General features: G+C 31.7%; 1 protein-coding gene across 1 annotated transcript in view; it reads right to left on the bottom strand.

Moving 5' to 3' along the window:
• Positions 1-15059, bottom strand: part of Nfxl1 (nuclear transcription factor, X-box binding like 1) — a 49304-nt gene that overhangs the window by 16585 nt on the left and 17660 nt on the right. Inside the window, 11 exon segments of the mRNA XM_047567128.1 lie at positions 824-842; positions 845-901; positions 904-943; positions 946-990; positions 4282-4422; positions 4860-4881; positions 7975-8066; positions 8886-8956; positions 8959-9044; positions 9265-9385; positions 13468-13558. Of these exon segments, the coding sequence (XP_047423084.1) occupies positions 824-842; positions 845-901; positions 904-943; positions 946-990; positions 4282-4422; positions 4860-4881; positions 7975-8066; positions 8886-8956; positions 8959-9044; positions 9265-9385; positions 13468-13558 (785 nt within the window).

The following is a 15059-nucleotide window of genomic DNA, read 5'->3' as shown; positions in this document are numbered from 1 at the left end:
AGTTATACAATAAAAAAATTAAAACAATTTTAAGACTACTTGTTAAATTTTTTCATCCACATCTCTCCTTAATGCAAAATTGACTTGATTCCCCCTACAAAACTTCTAAAATCAAAAATTACACTTTATTTTAAAAATTTCAACAAAATAATTTCAATAATTAAAAACACTGAATTTTACAATTTACTGCAGAGTTGAGAATGTGACAAAAATTTCAGACAATGCTAAAAAATATCTGGAGTAGTTCTAGTCCCAAATTTAACTTAAGTAAAATATATTAACAAAAAGTCAACTTTACAGACTTGTACAAAATAGAGCTGAGAGAGTCTAAGGTAAATTGTGTTATATCATTATTAAATAGAAAATATTTTCCCTTCACATAATCTGCAAGAAAATTTTCCTTTTTTATAAGTAAGGAAAATACACAAATCATATCCTAATATGATAAATGCTATAACATCAACATCTATAATAAAAAGGTCTACCTTTTAAATATATAATTCAAAAATTATGCCTAAGTAAATAAAAATAAATCAAACAAAATTCTAGTTTGACACATTATTTGAACAACTCTATTACAGGAGTGTTTTTAATAGCAGTGATACAACTTTTTTCCTATCAAAATCTTATACAAAATCAGAATCTTACACAAAAGCAGAATTCCCTAGCTGAATTCAGAGTGAACTACCTAGAAGGTAAAGTAACCTGTATTTCTAGGCCTGCAGAATTTAAACAACATTTCTGAAAGAAAGTGTTCTGAATTAGAAGAACATACCATTCAACCAACTTTAGTACAACAAGAATATATCTTCAGTCCACTTACCTACATTCCACATACAGACTGTGATCTTGCAATGACATTTTATTCTAAGCATCTGAACACAAGGAGGACATTCTCCTGGTGACATGGCAAAACACACAGATGAGGACAACCTGAGGGGCCAGTGATTTAGAGCACCCTTCTTCACATGAAGGCATTCTGGGCCAGCCCTGAAAATTGCATGGAAATTTATCACCTGAGAACAGAAGCTAATATTTCTATACATTAAAATTTTAAAAGTTAGCTATCCAATTAAAATAAAGTACTTTGTAGCCCTTAAAAATGTAGTTAATAGCACATCCTCTAATTCATCTTAAAAACGTTCAAGAAGAGTGAGATTATCAATGTGACCATTATTCATATAGATTTTTATGCCTATGAATCTTAAGTCAAACTACCTCACCTTTAAAATATTAACTACATTAAGCATCCCTAATACAAACGCAAATTACCTTCTAAAATTTTAGAATAAAATGTTGCCAATTCATTCCTATAACCACAAAAGCAAGATCACTAACAAAAAAAATCAACTGTGTTAACACATAAAATGCATATCAATGAACTAATGTTCAACTGCATAAACAAAGTACATATCAATTAAATAATGTTAAATTATATTTGCAAATAAATGTACCTCAATGTAATTTAACTCAGCTTCTTTTTGTGCTCTAGTGATTTAATAATATAACTACTATCAGATTCTAGCAAAGGTTAAAGATTTTAATTGCAGGATATTTATTTTCAAATGTTATACTTGAGATAAAGTAAGTCAGAGAGCTATAGACATGGATACTAAGTCTTAAAGACTAAACATTTACATTATCATTCAAAAATATGGCCATGATTATAATACTATTATATCAATAAAATTCTAATCTATTTTGGCATTTAGGATTGAAAGTGTTTCAAATTACAAAATATTCTTCTACAAAATAATTTCTATTTTTTAATCTTAAAACTATATTCATTCATTCTACAAATACTTATTCAACATTTAACTGCCAGGCATTGTTCCAAGTAACTGGGAATAGAAGGAAGAGATCCCTAGAACTTACATTTAAGGGAAGAAGTAAGAACATAATAAATGTTTTTGTAAGTATTCTAATAGAGCACAATAAGAGTGAGGGTTGTAACAAGAATGCAAACCTGTCCAATAAAGTTCACATTAACAATAGAAACTGAAGCTAAATAAGGAAGAAAACCAGAAGAATACAGAATTCCAGAGAAAAGGAATAAATAAAGCTCTGAAGTAAGAACAACTTGGAAAGTTCAAGAAATAGCAAGATGAGAGACAAGAAAAGGCAGTTAGGAGGAGTTAGATCAACATAGAACCTCATGGGCCATTGAATTTTAATTTGGACAGTGACTGAAAGCTTCAAAGGGTTGTGAACACAAAGATGTTACCTGATACACATTTTTAAAAAGTGGATCTGTTTGATGTAGTAAAATAAAAGTATGAGCGGAAGGTTAGTTGGGAAAAGACTGGAATAGAGAGATAAGAGGTAAAGGTGGTTATGATGAGGATGTTAGTTCTAAGTAGAGGTAATGAGAACGATTCTATTTTGAAGATAAACCTAACAGGACTTGTAATGAAAGTAAGAAAAGAATCAAGCATGGAGTCCTAGGGCAACTGGAGAAAAATGATGTACAAACATGTAAAAAATGGTATAAGACTCTGAAAATGAGAAAGATGGAGAAAAGGATAGACAATGAGCCACAAAATATGCAAACATAACCAAAATTAACAATTTATTTTATTTGCACTTCCTTGGTTACACAATCTACAATAATCTTCTATTTAAATAACATAAGAAGAGCATATCAGGTTGGGAGTTAAGAAATTAGGGATATCATAACTGGTTTGCTATTCTCTTGTCTAATGATCATGAACAAATCACTCAAGGGGCTGGGGTTGTAGCTCAATGGCAAAGCGCTTGCCTAGCATATGCAACACACTGGGTTCGACTCTCAGCATCACATATAAATAAGCAAAGATCCACTGACAACTAAAAAATATTTTTAAAAACAAAAAAAACAGTCACTTGACAAAAATTTACTTCAGTTTCCCTATCTACAAAACAAGAATTACGATATGAGCTCCTTCCAGCTACAAAGGAAAAAAAAATTGCTGAAAATCTATACTTCCCAAACTGTCTACCTGCATTACTTCCAGTCAGTTCCATCTTCTAGGAAAGACTATCTTAATAAGGAAATAGAGCAAGACTGGTTGTCAAATATCACATGATGGCTCACTAAAAAAGAAAAACTGAAGAAACCAAGGAAGTAATACTCGAACAATCCACAAAAATTCCCTAATGGTAATATTAGCTTTGAAAGTTAGTTTTTTCATTTCATGTTCTGGAAATCAGGAGAAGGAAAGCTATAAATCACCTATACCCTAACTCTGAGTCATTATCATCATTTGATAGCTGATTTTATAATTCCAATATCTTTTTCATTTTATCACAGGTACATTTTCTTAAGGACCAAAGCATGTATTGATGAAGAAATTATAAGAAATAATTTATACATATGTGCACGTGAACAAGAATTATACAATGAGCATTTATATTGTCATGCATTACAAAACCTCTAACAACACAAGTAAAATCTTCTATAATATAATTCATATTACTTCAAATATCTGTAAGCTTAATGTTATTTAATAATACAGTGAGGCTTAAAAATTTCTGGCTTACTCTTCATTAATATACTAACCAATATTATTATTAGTCACTATATGGTGAAAGTCCAGAGAAAAACATTATTTTTAAATAACATTTATAATTTAGAAATCTGATTAACTATATGTTTTTTCTTACAAAATCACAACTTTCAGAGATATCTGAATGTCTGACTTCAAATGTTCATGAAATGTCTTTAAATAAATTATACACACATGTATACCAAACATCTGTAATGCTATTTACATTCCAACAAAAGACTGGTAATTTATTAAAATTGTGAGCATTATCTGTCATATGTGTCAGGTTTGAAAAATATCTGAGAATAAATGCTCTAAACTAAACTTAGGCACATGGACAGGAGTGGAGGTAATATTGTTACCCACTAAGAAGGCATACAGATTCTGTATTTTATCATAAAATCATAACCTATGTATAACACTGTATATGAAGAGTTTTCACAGTAAAAAGGCACATTTTCTGAATGAGAAAAAGGCCTCAACATGAAAAGCAATATACAAGTTGTTAAAAAGTCAGCTGTCTTAGGAAAAGTAAGGAAGAAGGGACAAGGATAAGAGAGATGAAAGAAGCTACAGCAAAATGAAAAAATATTCATGGTATAACTACTATAAAGAATGTTTCAAGGGCTGGGGATATAGCTCAGTTGGTAGAGTGCTTGCCTTGCAAGCACAAGGCCCTGGGTTCAATCCCCAGCACCACAAAAAAAAAAAGAATGTTTCAAGCACAGGGTAGGCAAATACACACTAAAGATACTACCTTGTTTTTGCTACTGCAGCCATCAACTTCAGTTACTCTATGGCATTCTTTCATACAGGTGTGATTCTGACAAGCTAAGATTCGTCCACAAACTCTCTTACAAGAGTAGGGTCCAACGGCATGGCATGGTAGTGGACTCACCTAGACAAATAAGAAGAAAAAGAAAATTAGTATAATACAAACACATACACATGAAACCATCCGAAACCCATATTCCAAAATAACTTTGCTTTCATTTGAGAACACTTTCACAAAAAATCTAAAATGTTTTCACTAATAATATTACTATCAAAACCAAAATGACCTATCAAAAAAATTCCCCAAAAAACAGATGCCAAGAAGCAAAATATTTCATTCCTATGGAAAATCAATATAATGAATCTATAGTGAGTACATACATACAGACAAATTCCCAAATGAAAGCACTAAATATTTTGTAAATTAGTAGACAAATGCTTACACTCTTTATGCCAAGGAAAATACAATATTTTGACTCTGTTATTTCTAATAACTCTAGTATAGCATAGGTTTTATAGGTAAATTACAAGCTTTACTTAAAAAGTGTGCCTATAACTCACCTCATGCTTCCCAAGACATTCCCTATAAGGAAAAAAATGAAATGAAATGAAAACATTATAAATTCTTCAGAAAGGGTTTTCTAAATCAATTCCACTAGTTTTATTAAGAATAAAACAAAACAACAACAACAAAAAAGAATAAAACAACACATATGGAAATGATAAGTCACTGTGTAAACTTATAGAATATAAATTACAAAAACCAAATATTCCTGTATGCTAGTAACAGCAATTGAAATCTGAATTAAAATTATAATACTGGCACACACAAAAAATGAAACATGTATAATTATAACTATATATGTGTATATGTATGCGTGTGTGAATATATATGCATATAAAATATGTATGAGAAAACTATAAAATGCTGAGGAAATAAAAAAATTTAAATAAGGAGAAATATTTCATGTTCATGAATAGGAAGGCTCAATATTGTTAAGATGTCATTATTTCCAATTTCATCTAGATTCAACACAATTCCAATCAAATCCCATCAAGTTATTCTGGGAATATCAATCAACTGGTTCTAAAGTCTGTATGGAAAAACAACAGACCCAAAACAGCCAACACAACACTGAAGAAAAACAAAGTCAGAGGCCTGACATGGACTTCAAGACTCACTATAAAAGCTACAATGATCAAGAAAGAATGTATTGAAAGAATAGACAAATCAATGTAACAGAACAGAGGACCAGAAACAGACCCACACAACTGCAGTCAATTGATCTTTTGACAAAAGAGCAATAGCATTGGATTAGACAAAGCAGAATGAAGGGAAGGGAGAGAGGATGGGCATAGGAAAGGGTAGAATGAATGGGACGTAACTTTCCTATGTTCATATGTGAATACATGACCAGTGTAACTCCACATCGTGTAGAACCATAAGAATGGGAAGTTATACAGCATGTATGTAATAATAAGTCAAAATACACTCCACTGTCATGTATATCTAAAAAGAACAAATAAAAAAAATAGAATGCATATAAGAAAAAAGAGAATGGCAAATGATAGGAGGAAGGATATTCTCATCAACAAATGACTGGTGCTAGAGCAAAGGGATACTCTCTTGCCAAAAAAAAAAAAAGAGAGAGACCTTATACCTTTCAAAATAGTTAACCTCAAAATGTATCAGACCTACATGTGAAATGACCAAACTAATTAAAATAAGATTTGGATGACCTGTGGGCTGAGTGATGACTCTCTAGATACATCATCCTTACTTATGATCCATGAAAAAAAATGAGTAAGCTGGATTTTATTACATGAAAAACTTTTGCTCTTCAAAGAACACTTTGGAAAAATAAAGATGACCACAGAATGGGAGAAACTATTTGGAAAACATACATCTTGTAAAGGATTTATGGTCCAAATATACTGAGAACTCTAAAAGTAAGAAAGCAAACACCCTAATTTAAAAATAGGCGAAAGATATGAAAAAAGAATACATTTCTCATCAAAAGATCTACAAATGCAAGTGTATGAACATGCTCAACCATTACATGCCACTGAAGAACTGGAAAAATTTGCACAGAAATGTTTATAGCAAACTTTATTCTTAGTTCAAAAAACTGGAAGAAACCAAAATATCCTTCAATAGGTAAGTGGAGACGCTCTCTATCCTCCTCACTCTTGTGTGTGTGTGCTTCTCTCTCTCTCTCTCTCTCTCTCTCTCTTTCTCACTCTGCAGGGAGACACTCTGCCTGTCCGCTTAATAAAATCTCTTGTGTGGAAAAAAAAAAAAAAATAGGTAAATGGATAAGCAAACTACAAGACATCCATATGTGGAATATTATTCAGTGATAAAAGGAAATGAGCTATCAACTCATAGGAAGACAAGAAGGAACGTAAATGCACACTACTAATGAAAGGAGTCAGTATGGAAATGCTATATACTACAGGATTTCAATTACTGTATATGATGTTCTGGAAAAGGCAAAACTATTAGCAATCAAAAACTTACCACAAAGAAAAAAAACTCAGGACTAGATGGCTTTACCAGTGAATTCTACCAAATGTTTAAAAAAGAATTCACACTACTCCTTAAGAAGGGATACCTCCAACTAATTCAGTGAAGTTAGTATTTCTCTGATACTAAAACCAGAGAAAAATATCACAAGAGAACTATAATATTACATGAATAAATTCAGGTGTAAAAATTCTCAACAAAACACTAGCAAACTGAATCCAGCAACATGTAATAAGTATATATATATACTACATATATTACTATATATTGTGTGTGTGTATATATATATATATATATATAAAACTATGTAATATACAGTAATAGTATAGTATAGTAATATATAGTATAGTAATATATATTATTAAAATATATATTACTAAGCATATATACTATATTAATACTATATATGATATACTATAATCCAATGGGAGGGGAAAAAATAAGAATGGCTTTTAAAAATAAAGAAAATAAGAATATGTTCTTTAAAAGGTCAATAGACAACACATAAGATTTGGAAACTTAGTTGTCAACAACAGCCCTTTTCTAATTTTATGTTGCTTTCCAGAAATCTGTGCCTCTTTTCCCCTATAATCCATAGCTTCTGCTTAAAGTATGAAACATTCCACGATTGCCTATTACCCCAGGCTCAACTCCTTCCAGCTCAAACACAGTCATTCCTTGGTCTATCCAGTAAACTGCTTCCTTTCATTTCCAATGTTTCCTTGAACACTCTTTCAAGTCTGCCATCTAAAAACCTGGCTTTCCTCTACCTTCAAGGAGCCTGCATTCTAGCATGGGAATCAACAGGAAAAGTAGCAAACAATAAATCTCTTACATGTGCTTTAATTAACTGTAAGCACAAGTTGCTTTGGAAAGCTGAAGGACATTAAACTCCGGCTGGGGAGAAGACTCAAAAATAGATATCCATACTCAAAAATAGATATCCATAAGAGATTTATAAGCAGCAGGGCAAATATAGCTAAAAAAGAATGAAGATGAACAGAGAAACTAGTTTATAGGCCAAGCCCTAAACTAAAATGAAATGAACTAAGACAAAGGTGAGAGCTATATTTAAGACAGTGTCAGATTATATCAAGAGATTTTTAAAAAAAACAACAACAAAAAAAAGGTTAAAATTCTAATACATACGTAGGAATAGGAACTTGACATGGAGGACAAGGTAATGCAGTCTGAATAAATGCTGGCTCAGAAGGTTGCTCCCAAGGACCTGAAGGCTGGTGCTATGAGTAAATACATGACAATTAAAGACAGAAGGATTAAATCATATGGTCCTGTAAGAATCAAAGAAAATAGCTCCCATATAACCTCTGCTTAAGCAGATTGAAATTTTTCAAGTAATCAAAAATTATGCTTATTGAATATTTTATTCCATTTTACTATGAGATTATTCCCCTCCAATAATTCAATATAATACCAAGGCTGACTCAAGTTTTTAAAAGGTAGAACAAAGGCATTGTAGTCTTCTTTACCTCTCATAAGTCAAAAGAGAATAAAACAACTGTAAACTTCACCATTTCATCAGTTCAATTTAACCTCCATTATTTTATTAAATGCTGTTTCTCATCACCTAGAAGAATGCTTGACACATAGTAAGAGTTCAATAAATTACTGAATAAGTGAATGAATTTGTAAGGAAACTAAAGGATATCTATAACCCTAAAACACAATATATGAAGGAATACTAGCAAATTCATTTATATCATGGTTTTACATAACTATCACATTGTATTTGCAAAATATTTGTTTATTTGATTTCCTTTTCTAAGCGTTTCTGGGTTTTATTTTATTTGTTTGCAGTGCTGAGAAATTAACTCAGTTTTGCACATGCTAGGGAAGTACTCTACCACTGAGCTACACACCCAACCCTTATGAGCTTCATAAGACAAAAGACCAACTCTTATTTTCCTTGCACCCCAGTTCCCAGCACAGTGCTTATTACCTAAAAAGTACTTCATTATTTTTTGTTGAATTACTATATAAATTTCAGAATATATGATCCATAGCAATGCATCATCTCTTTAATAATACTGTTTTCTTACCCTGCCTGTCTGCTTTATTAATGCTTGATCATGACATGAAGCAGGACACAAGTGACCACATTTCTCCAAAACTTTTGGCAAGGTTGATGACATGGTGGACAAGGACCAAAATGACAACGATGTTTTTCTCGACTTGTATGATGGCATGTTGGTGGTCGACTAAATCACAAAATACAAATTAAGTTACTTTGGACCATTGAACAATTATATCTAAAGTGCAACTGTCTGTCTATTTATCTTCCGATTCATACAGAATGAACATACTATGAAAATATTTTAAAACATCAAAGAAAGATTAAATTACTAACAATATTAAAAATCAATATGAATTTAAATTATAAAATACCAGATGTAAGTTTGTGCAAAGCTTTATACCAACCTGCATATCTCTTTGCATTTGGGTGGCCTTGTGGTTCGTTCTCGGCCACAAGGTACTGTCACCTTCGCATTACCACAATTGCACTTCACGTCTACAGTTTCTGGGCATGGATAGCAACTACCTGACCAAAAAAGGAAAAAAAAAAAAAGTGCAAAGTCTTATATTTAAAAAGAAGTTATCCAAATGCCTTTCAGTGGCAGAATCTATAATTTACATATTTGCAAAATGGGGATAGTCTACACTAATGAGGAAATGACAGCATATGAATGTAGTTAACAGAAAACATTAAGCAAAATAAGGCATATACAAGAATATGCAGTATAGTAAGATTCATTTAAATAAATGAAAAAGGAAAAGCTAATTTTACTGTTCAAATGCAGGATAATGGTTATGAAGGATTTAAGGAGGTTTTGGAAATGCCAGTAATGTTCTGCTTAATGATATGAATTCTGATTATAGGGTTATGTTTCAGCTTATAAAACTTCATCAAGCCATACTTTGTAATTGTCCATTTTTTTAATGTACACTGGTAGCTCAATAAAGCTTTAAAAATTTCAAAATTTTCTACAAGTTCCATTCTAAATAAGAAATTTAACATAATAGCCAAAAAAACAAAACAAAAACTCCAAGCAAAAATGGCTTTTAAGTCTCTGGAAAATCTAACACTAACAATAATCTTTTTGGTCTATTTACATACACACTTCTATCAAAGTAAACTATTCTTAGATAAATTCCCCAATAAGAAATACTTCTCTCTGATGACCTGATGTTGGTTAACAAGTAAGTCTTCTGTGCTTTGAGAAAGACTAAATTCTAAACCCTCATTTTAGGGTCTGATTTCATATGCTTCCCTTCTAAAATAAAAGAAAAAAGTACTGAGTTTGTTGTGAGTTAGTAGAAACATATAAAAAGAAAATTAAAGAAACCTTTTCAAACTCTCCCCGAGGCTCTGACATCATCTTAAGGACTTTCTTCCCACTCTAGTCGTCCCAGTGAGAAACTCCATTAAAAATGAAATAATAAGGAAGGAACAAGAGTCTTTAAACTAAAAAGTGAAAATCTTAAACTGCTAAGTGTCAGGAACAAGTAAAATATTGCTCAGCAACTAACCTGATAAGAAACAGACTGATGACAGAAAATAGCTTGGTTTAATACCTTTAGAAGTTAAAAAATAGTTCCCTGAAACAAGTATGAACTATGAATTAAGAATTTTGAGTCGAATAATGAGAAAATAAGAGGGAAAAAAATAACATTCATTGTACAAATTATTAATTTATACTTTAGTGTTTTGATAAGTGTAATCCTGTGAAATCTTGATGGTAACATAAGTCATCCTGACATACATGAGCAAGTTTTATTTTGATCTTTTCTAAAGAATGATTAGGTGCTACATTTTTCAAGCTAATAGTGACATTATCTGTTCTCATTCAGCGTGACATCAATATCTATACTTAATAATAATTTTCCATCCATTATCAAAAATCAAACATAACCTTTTTGCCATTCTACAACCATAACATCACTTTTTAAAATTAAGTCTTACAGACAATATGGAATAATTTCCCTAAATAGTCTTCCTACTGACCAAAGAATTTATTACATGATACCTGTATAGCATAACAAATACTAATTAAGACAGTTTCAAAATTATACTTTTAAATTAAAAAGCAGCATACAAAGAATAACTACCGTGTCCATGGAGTCAACAACCAAATGGGAAGAGTTTGGTACAGATGATGAACTATAAAACAGATGACCTTAAACTTTAGAAAATATAAAACAAATTTCATATATTCACCATGCAAATATGCAATTAACATCCTCTCCCTGAGTTACAGGATAATCTTGATTAGAAGATGTCTAGAATGACAAATGTTATAAATAATGATTCTATATCTTATGTGAAATAATGGTAAGAGTGTACAACAGTATCTTTCAAAAAAATTTTTAATACACATCTTCTTAAAAAAATAAACACCTCTGCTAGAACCTAAACCCTTGATCAAATTTCTATATCCAACTAACAATGTATAGGAAATGCAGAGGACAGAGAAACATGTTAAATAACACCACAGGGAAGCAATTTGTAAAATCTAAAAAGAAAAACCAAATAAAGCAACCTAATTTCTTCAACAAAGAAGCCACTAGGGGAAAAAAATGGAGAGAAATTATATATTGAAAGACTTTAGAGAGGTATAAAGTAATTGCAACATGCTGATTTTACTTGGTCTTAAGAGTCACATGAACTGAGTACAAAAATGAAGATACTTATGAAACAAGAATTTGAACACCAGATATTTGGTGACATGAAGAAATATGTTAACTACATTTAAGTTAAGAATCCATTTTTTAGAGATGAATACTGAAATATTTATGAGATTTGTTTCAAAATGAGAAGGAGAAATGTTTTCCACACCACTCCACTAATTAAGATGTTTTGCTCTAGACTTTCTACAGATACTCTATCAGATTAAGGATATTCTCTTCTATGTCTAGTTAAATTTTTGTCATATATGGATGTTGGATTTTATCAACCATATTTAGACAATAACCTAGAAGAGTTCTTTTCTCCTTTAATGGTTATATAGTACATAACATTAGATTTACTAATGTTAAACGATCCATACATTACTGGAATTAGCCCAAGTTTGGTTATGATAGATTAAACATTAATATTTTCACAAATATGGTCTGTTAATTGGTCTGCAATTTTCTCTTACTTTCCTTATAAGATAAAATAATGAGTTGGGTGTGTGGGTTTTTCTTTTTTTTAACATATTTCAAACAGACTATGAATAAATTGAACTTACATACATAATAAAAATTAATTTGTTAGAAATAACATGTAAAAGTCACCTAGGCCTGGTGTTTTCCTGATGAGAAAATTTTAAACTACTGATTCAACTCTTTAATGGTCATACACCTAGGCAAGCTGCCTACACCACCAGTGTTTACACTCTTTAGAGTCCTATTCATATCCTCCTTTTTCTAGCATTACTTTAACCTGTGATCTCTTTGACCTCATGTCCTGCCATATGTCCCTTTGAGCATTCTACTTTATAATCACTGCTTTTTAACCTAGAACACTACTCAACTTCCATTTCCATATGGCTTGATCCCTTACTTCTTTCAGGTCAAATGTCATCTTTTCAGTCCTCTCCTTGACAGATTACAGATAGTAAAATAGTAGGGACCATTTCCACGATCATAATTTTAGTTTTATTTTGACCTTCTTTTAATACTTGTCTATCCTGTTTAATACCTGAATTTGACCAAGGAGGGAAGAGTCAAAAATTAAGTTCCATAGGATCAGAGACTCTGTCAACTTTGTTCACCCACATAATCCTAGTACCTGATATTTAGTGGATGCTCAAAACTGTCATTATAATAACTTAGGCCACAATTCTCAAAGTACTCTAAGGATCCTGAGATCATTCAGGGAATCTGTAAGGACTCACATGCACAGAGCAGAGTTGTCCAATAGCTAGTGACAAGCCATATCACAAAACATTAAATGCAGAAGCAGTTATGTAAAAACAGTTGCCTTCTATTAAGCAAGACATTCAGGATATTTACAAGAATGTAAAAGAATAGCATTCTCACTATTCAGAAAATATAGTTATTTTTCACAAAAATGTTATATGTACTAATAGGTTTATTACTGATATTTTAAAATAATAGATAATATTACATTTTATTTTAACTTCAAATACAATAAATGTAATGGAAAAAACCACATTAACAAAAGTTCTTTAAAGTCCCAAAAAGAATAAAGGGATCCTTAGACTAAAATATTTGAGAACTGGCGAATCCCTTACTAGATTTAATTTCATATAAATTCATAAAATCCAGAATCAAACCAAAAAAAGTCTATTAACATCTTAACTCATTAAAACAAAAATTGTGTGGGAAAGGTTAAGTGAGAAAAAAAAAACCAGTTTTACAGAAAGAACAAAACTTTTATATTCAGAAGGCTTGAGTTCAGATTTTGGCTATACTGCTATACTAGATGTTTCCCTGAATAAGTCTCTGAACCCCCTTTAGCTCAAATCACATTTTTCATAAAATAGGGATACTGGCAACTGTCCTTTCCTATGTACTTCTCAAGGTTGTTAGGAGGTCCAAATAAGATAGTGAATATAAAAGCTATCAACTTAAAGCACTAATACAAACATTATAATTATAGCTACTGTTTAATTTTACCTCTGTGGCAGACAGATGGACACTTATGGTTTCTACATCCTAAAGTCCGTCCACAGTTTTGATCACAAGGTGGACAGTTTCCAGGGCAACACTGAAGAGAAAGCAATATATAGAGAATAGGTAACTCGAAAATCCATGCATATCTGAATGTCATTACTAGTTATTCACAGAACTTATAGAAATCAAAGATATTTCTCCTCACTCTAAGAATGGGAAGTAGATATACTGCTAAGAATTTACAATTTTAAACAGACAATGACCTACTCTAATAAGATCAAGCTGAATTTTCTTGCCCTTCAGTTAATTTTTATATGACTTAAAATGCTTTCATCAGATAATTTCATTTACTTATCTATACAGACACTGACAACATTAACCAAAGGAACGGACCTACTCAGATGCTACAGTTAACCTGGGCAACTAGTTTTTAAAAATTTTTAATATTCATTAAAATAAAACTTGTTCAGTGCACAGTTTGGCAGTTATTTCTAAACCATGGGATCAGAAACCAACTAATGAAGAGAAGCAAAGATAGGCTAATTTTACCCATCATTCTTTGTGACCTCCTTATTTCTAAATTGCCTGTGAGAAATACCACCCATCCTAATTTTCATTCGCAAAAAGTAGGCAACTACTTAAAAATCTATCATCATTCCTAACTTCTCCCTTGACTTCTCACATAAACAACTGTGTTAAGAAATTTAGGGTTGTAATTCATAAAAGAACAAATTTCAAAAGTATATAAAAATAGCTCCAAACAACACACTCTACTGAAAAGCAATTAAAAGTCAAAATTGCTCATTCAATTAAATAGTTATAAACTGAATAATGGAATGTGCCTAACACTTTGCCAGTTGCAATAGTGTTCCATGACTTGAATAAGCCTATTGACACTTCTAATTCCAAGCATGGCAGTCACATTCATTGGATTTATCCTCCTGTCTCAAACAACTAGAAAACAAGACAAAAGGTGAAGTCACAGTTTTCAGACATTAATCATGTAGCATAGAACAGCAATCCCTAAGAGAAGGGAAATGAACAAGATGAGTCCTGCAACTGCAACATCTCTGACCTAGAGGTCCCTAGGGTGCTGTACAAAAGGAAGATCACAAGCAAAACTTGGCAGTCTCACCAAGTTAAGCAAAAAAAATTCATAGTTCAGGGAGGCCAGTGTGGCTAGATTTGTGGTGAGGAGGTAGCAGTACAGAGAAAGAGCTCTGGAGAAAGTCAGACGGGGCCCACTGAATCTTTGCCTGAATACTGGTCTATATATATGTAAGAAGACTACCCAAAACCTCAGAAAGAACCACTGAATGGAAATGGAAACAATTTCCAGAGGTCGCACAGGGCTGGGAATAGTTTATGTTCCTTATGGCCAGAGTGGGAAGAGATACACAGATATCAAGTGGAATAGTTAAGAAGAGTTATTGCCTCAGTAGTAGGGCCAAATTAGCTCTAGACAAAAGGATGCTCTAGTCAACCTAACTCTATCAGGCCTAAAAGAGATCAAGTGGTTTCTAAGCAATTTAACTTGCCCCAGAACAAACATTATGAATACTTAAAGGAATGTTTAAAAAAAAAAAAAAAAACTC

The sequence above is a fragment of the Sciurus carolinensis genome, chromosome 10, assembly GCF_902686445.1.
Source record: "Sciurus carolinensis chromosome 10, mSciCar1.2, whole genome shotgun sequence".
Classification (NCBI taxonomy): Eukaryota; Metazoa; Chordata; class Mammalia; order Rodentia; family Sciuridae; genus Sciurus; species Sciurus carolinensis.
Note: the sequence above shows the minus strand (reverse complement) of the source record. Positions and strands in the feature narration are given on the sequence as shown.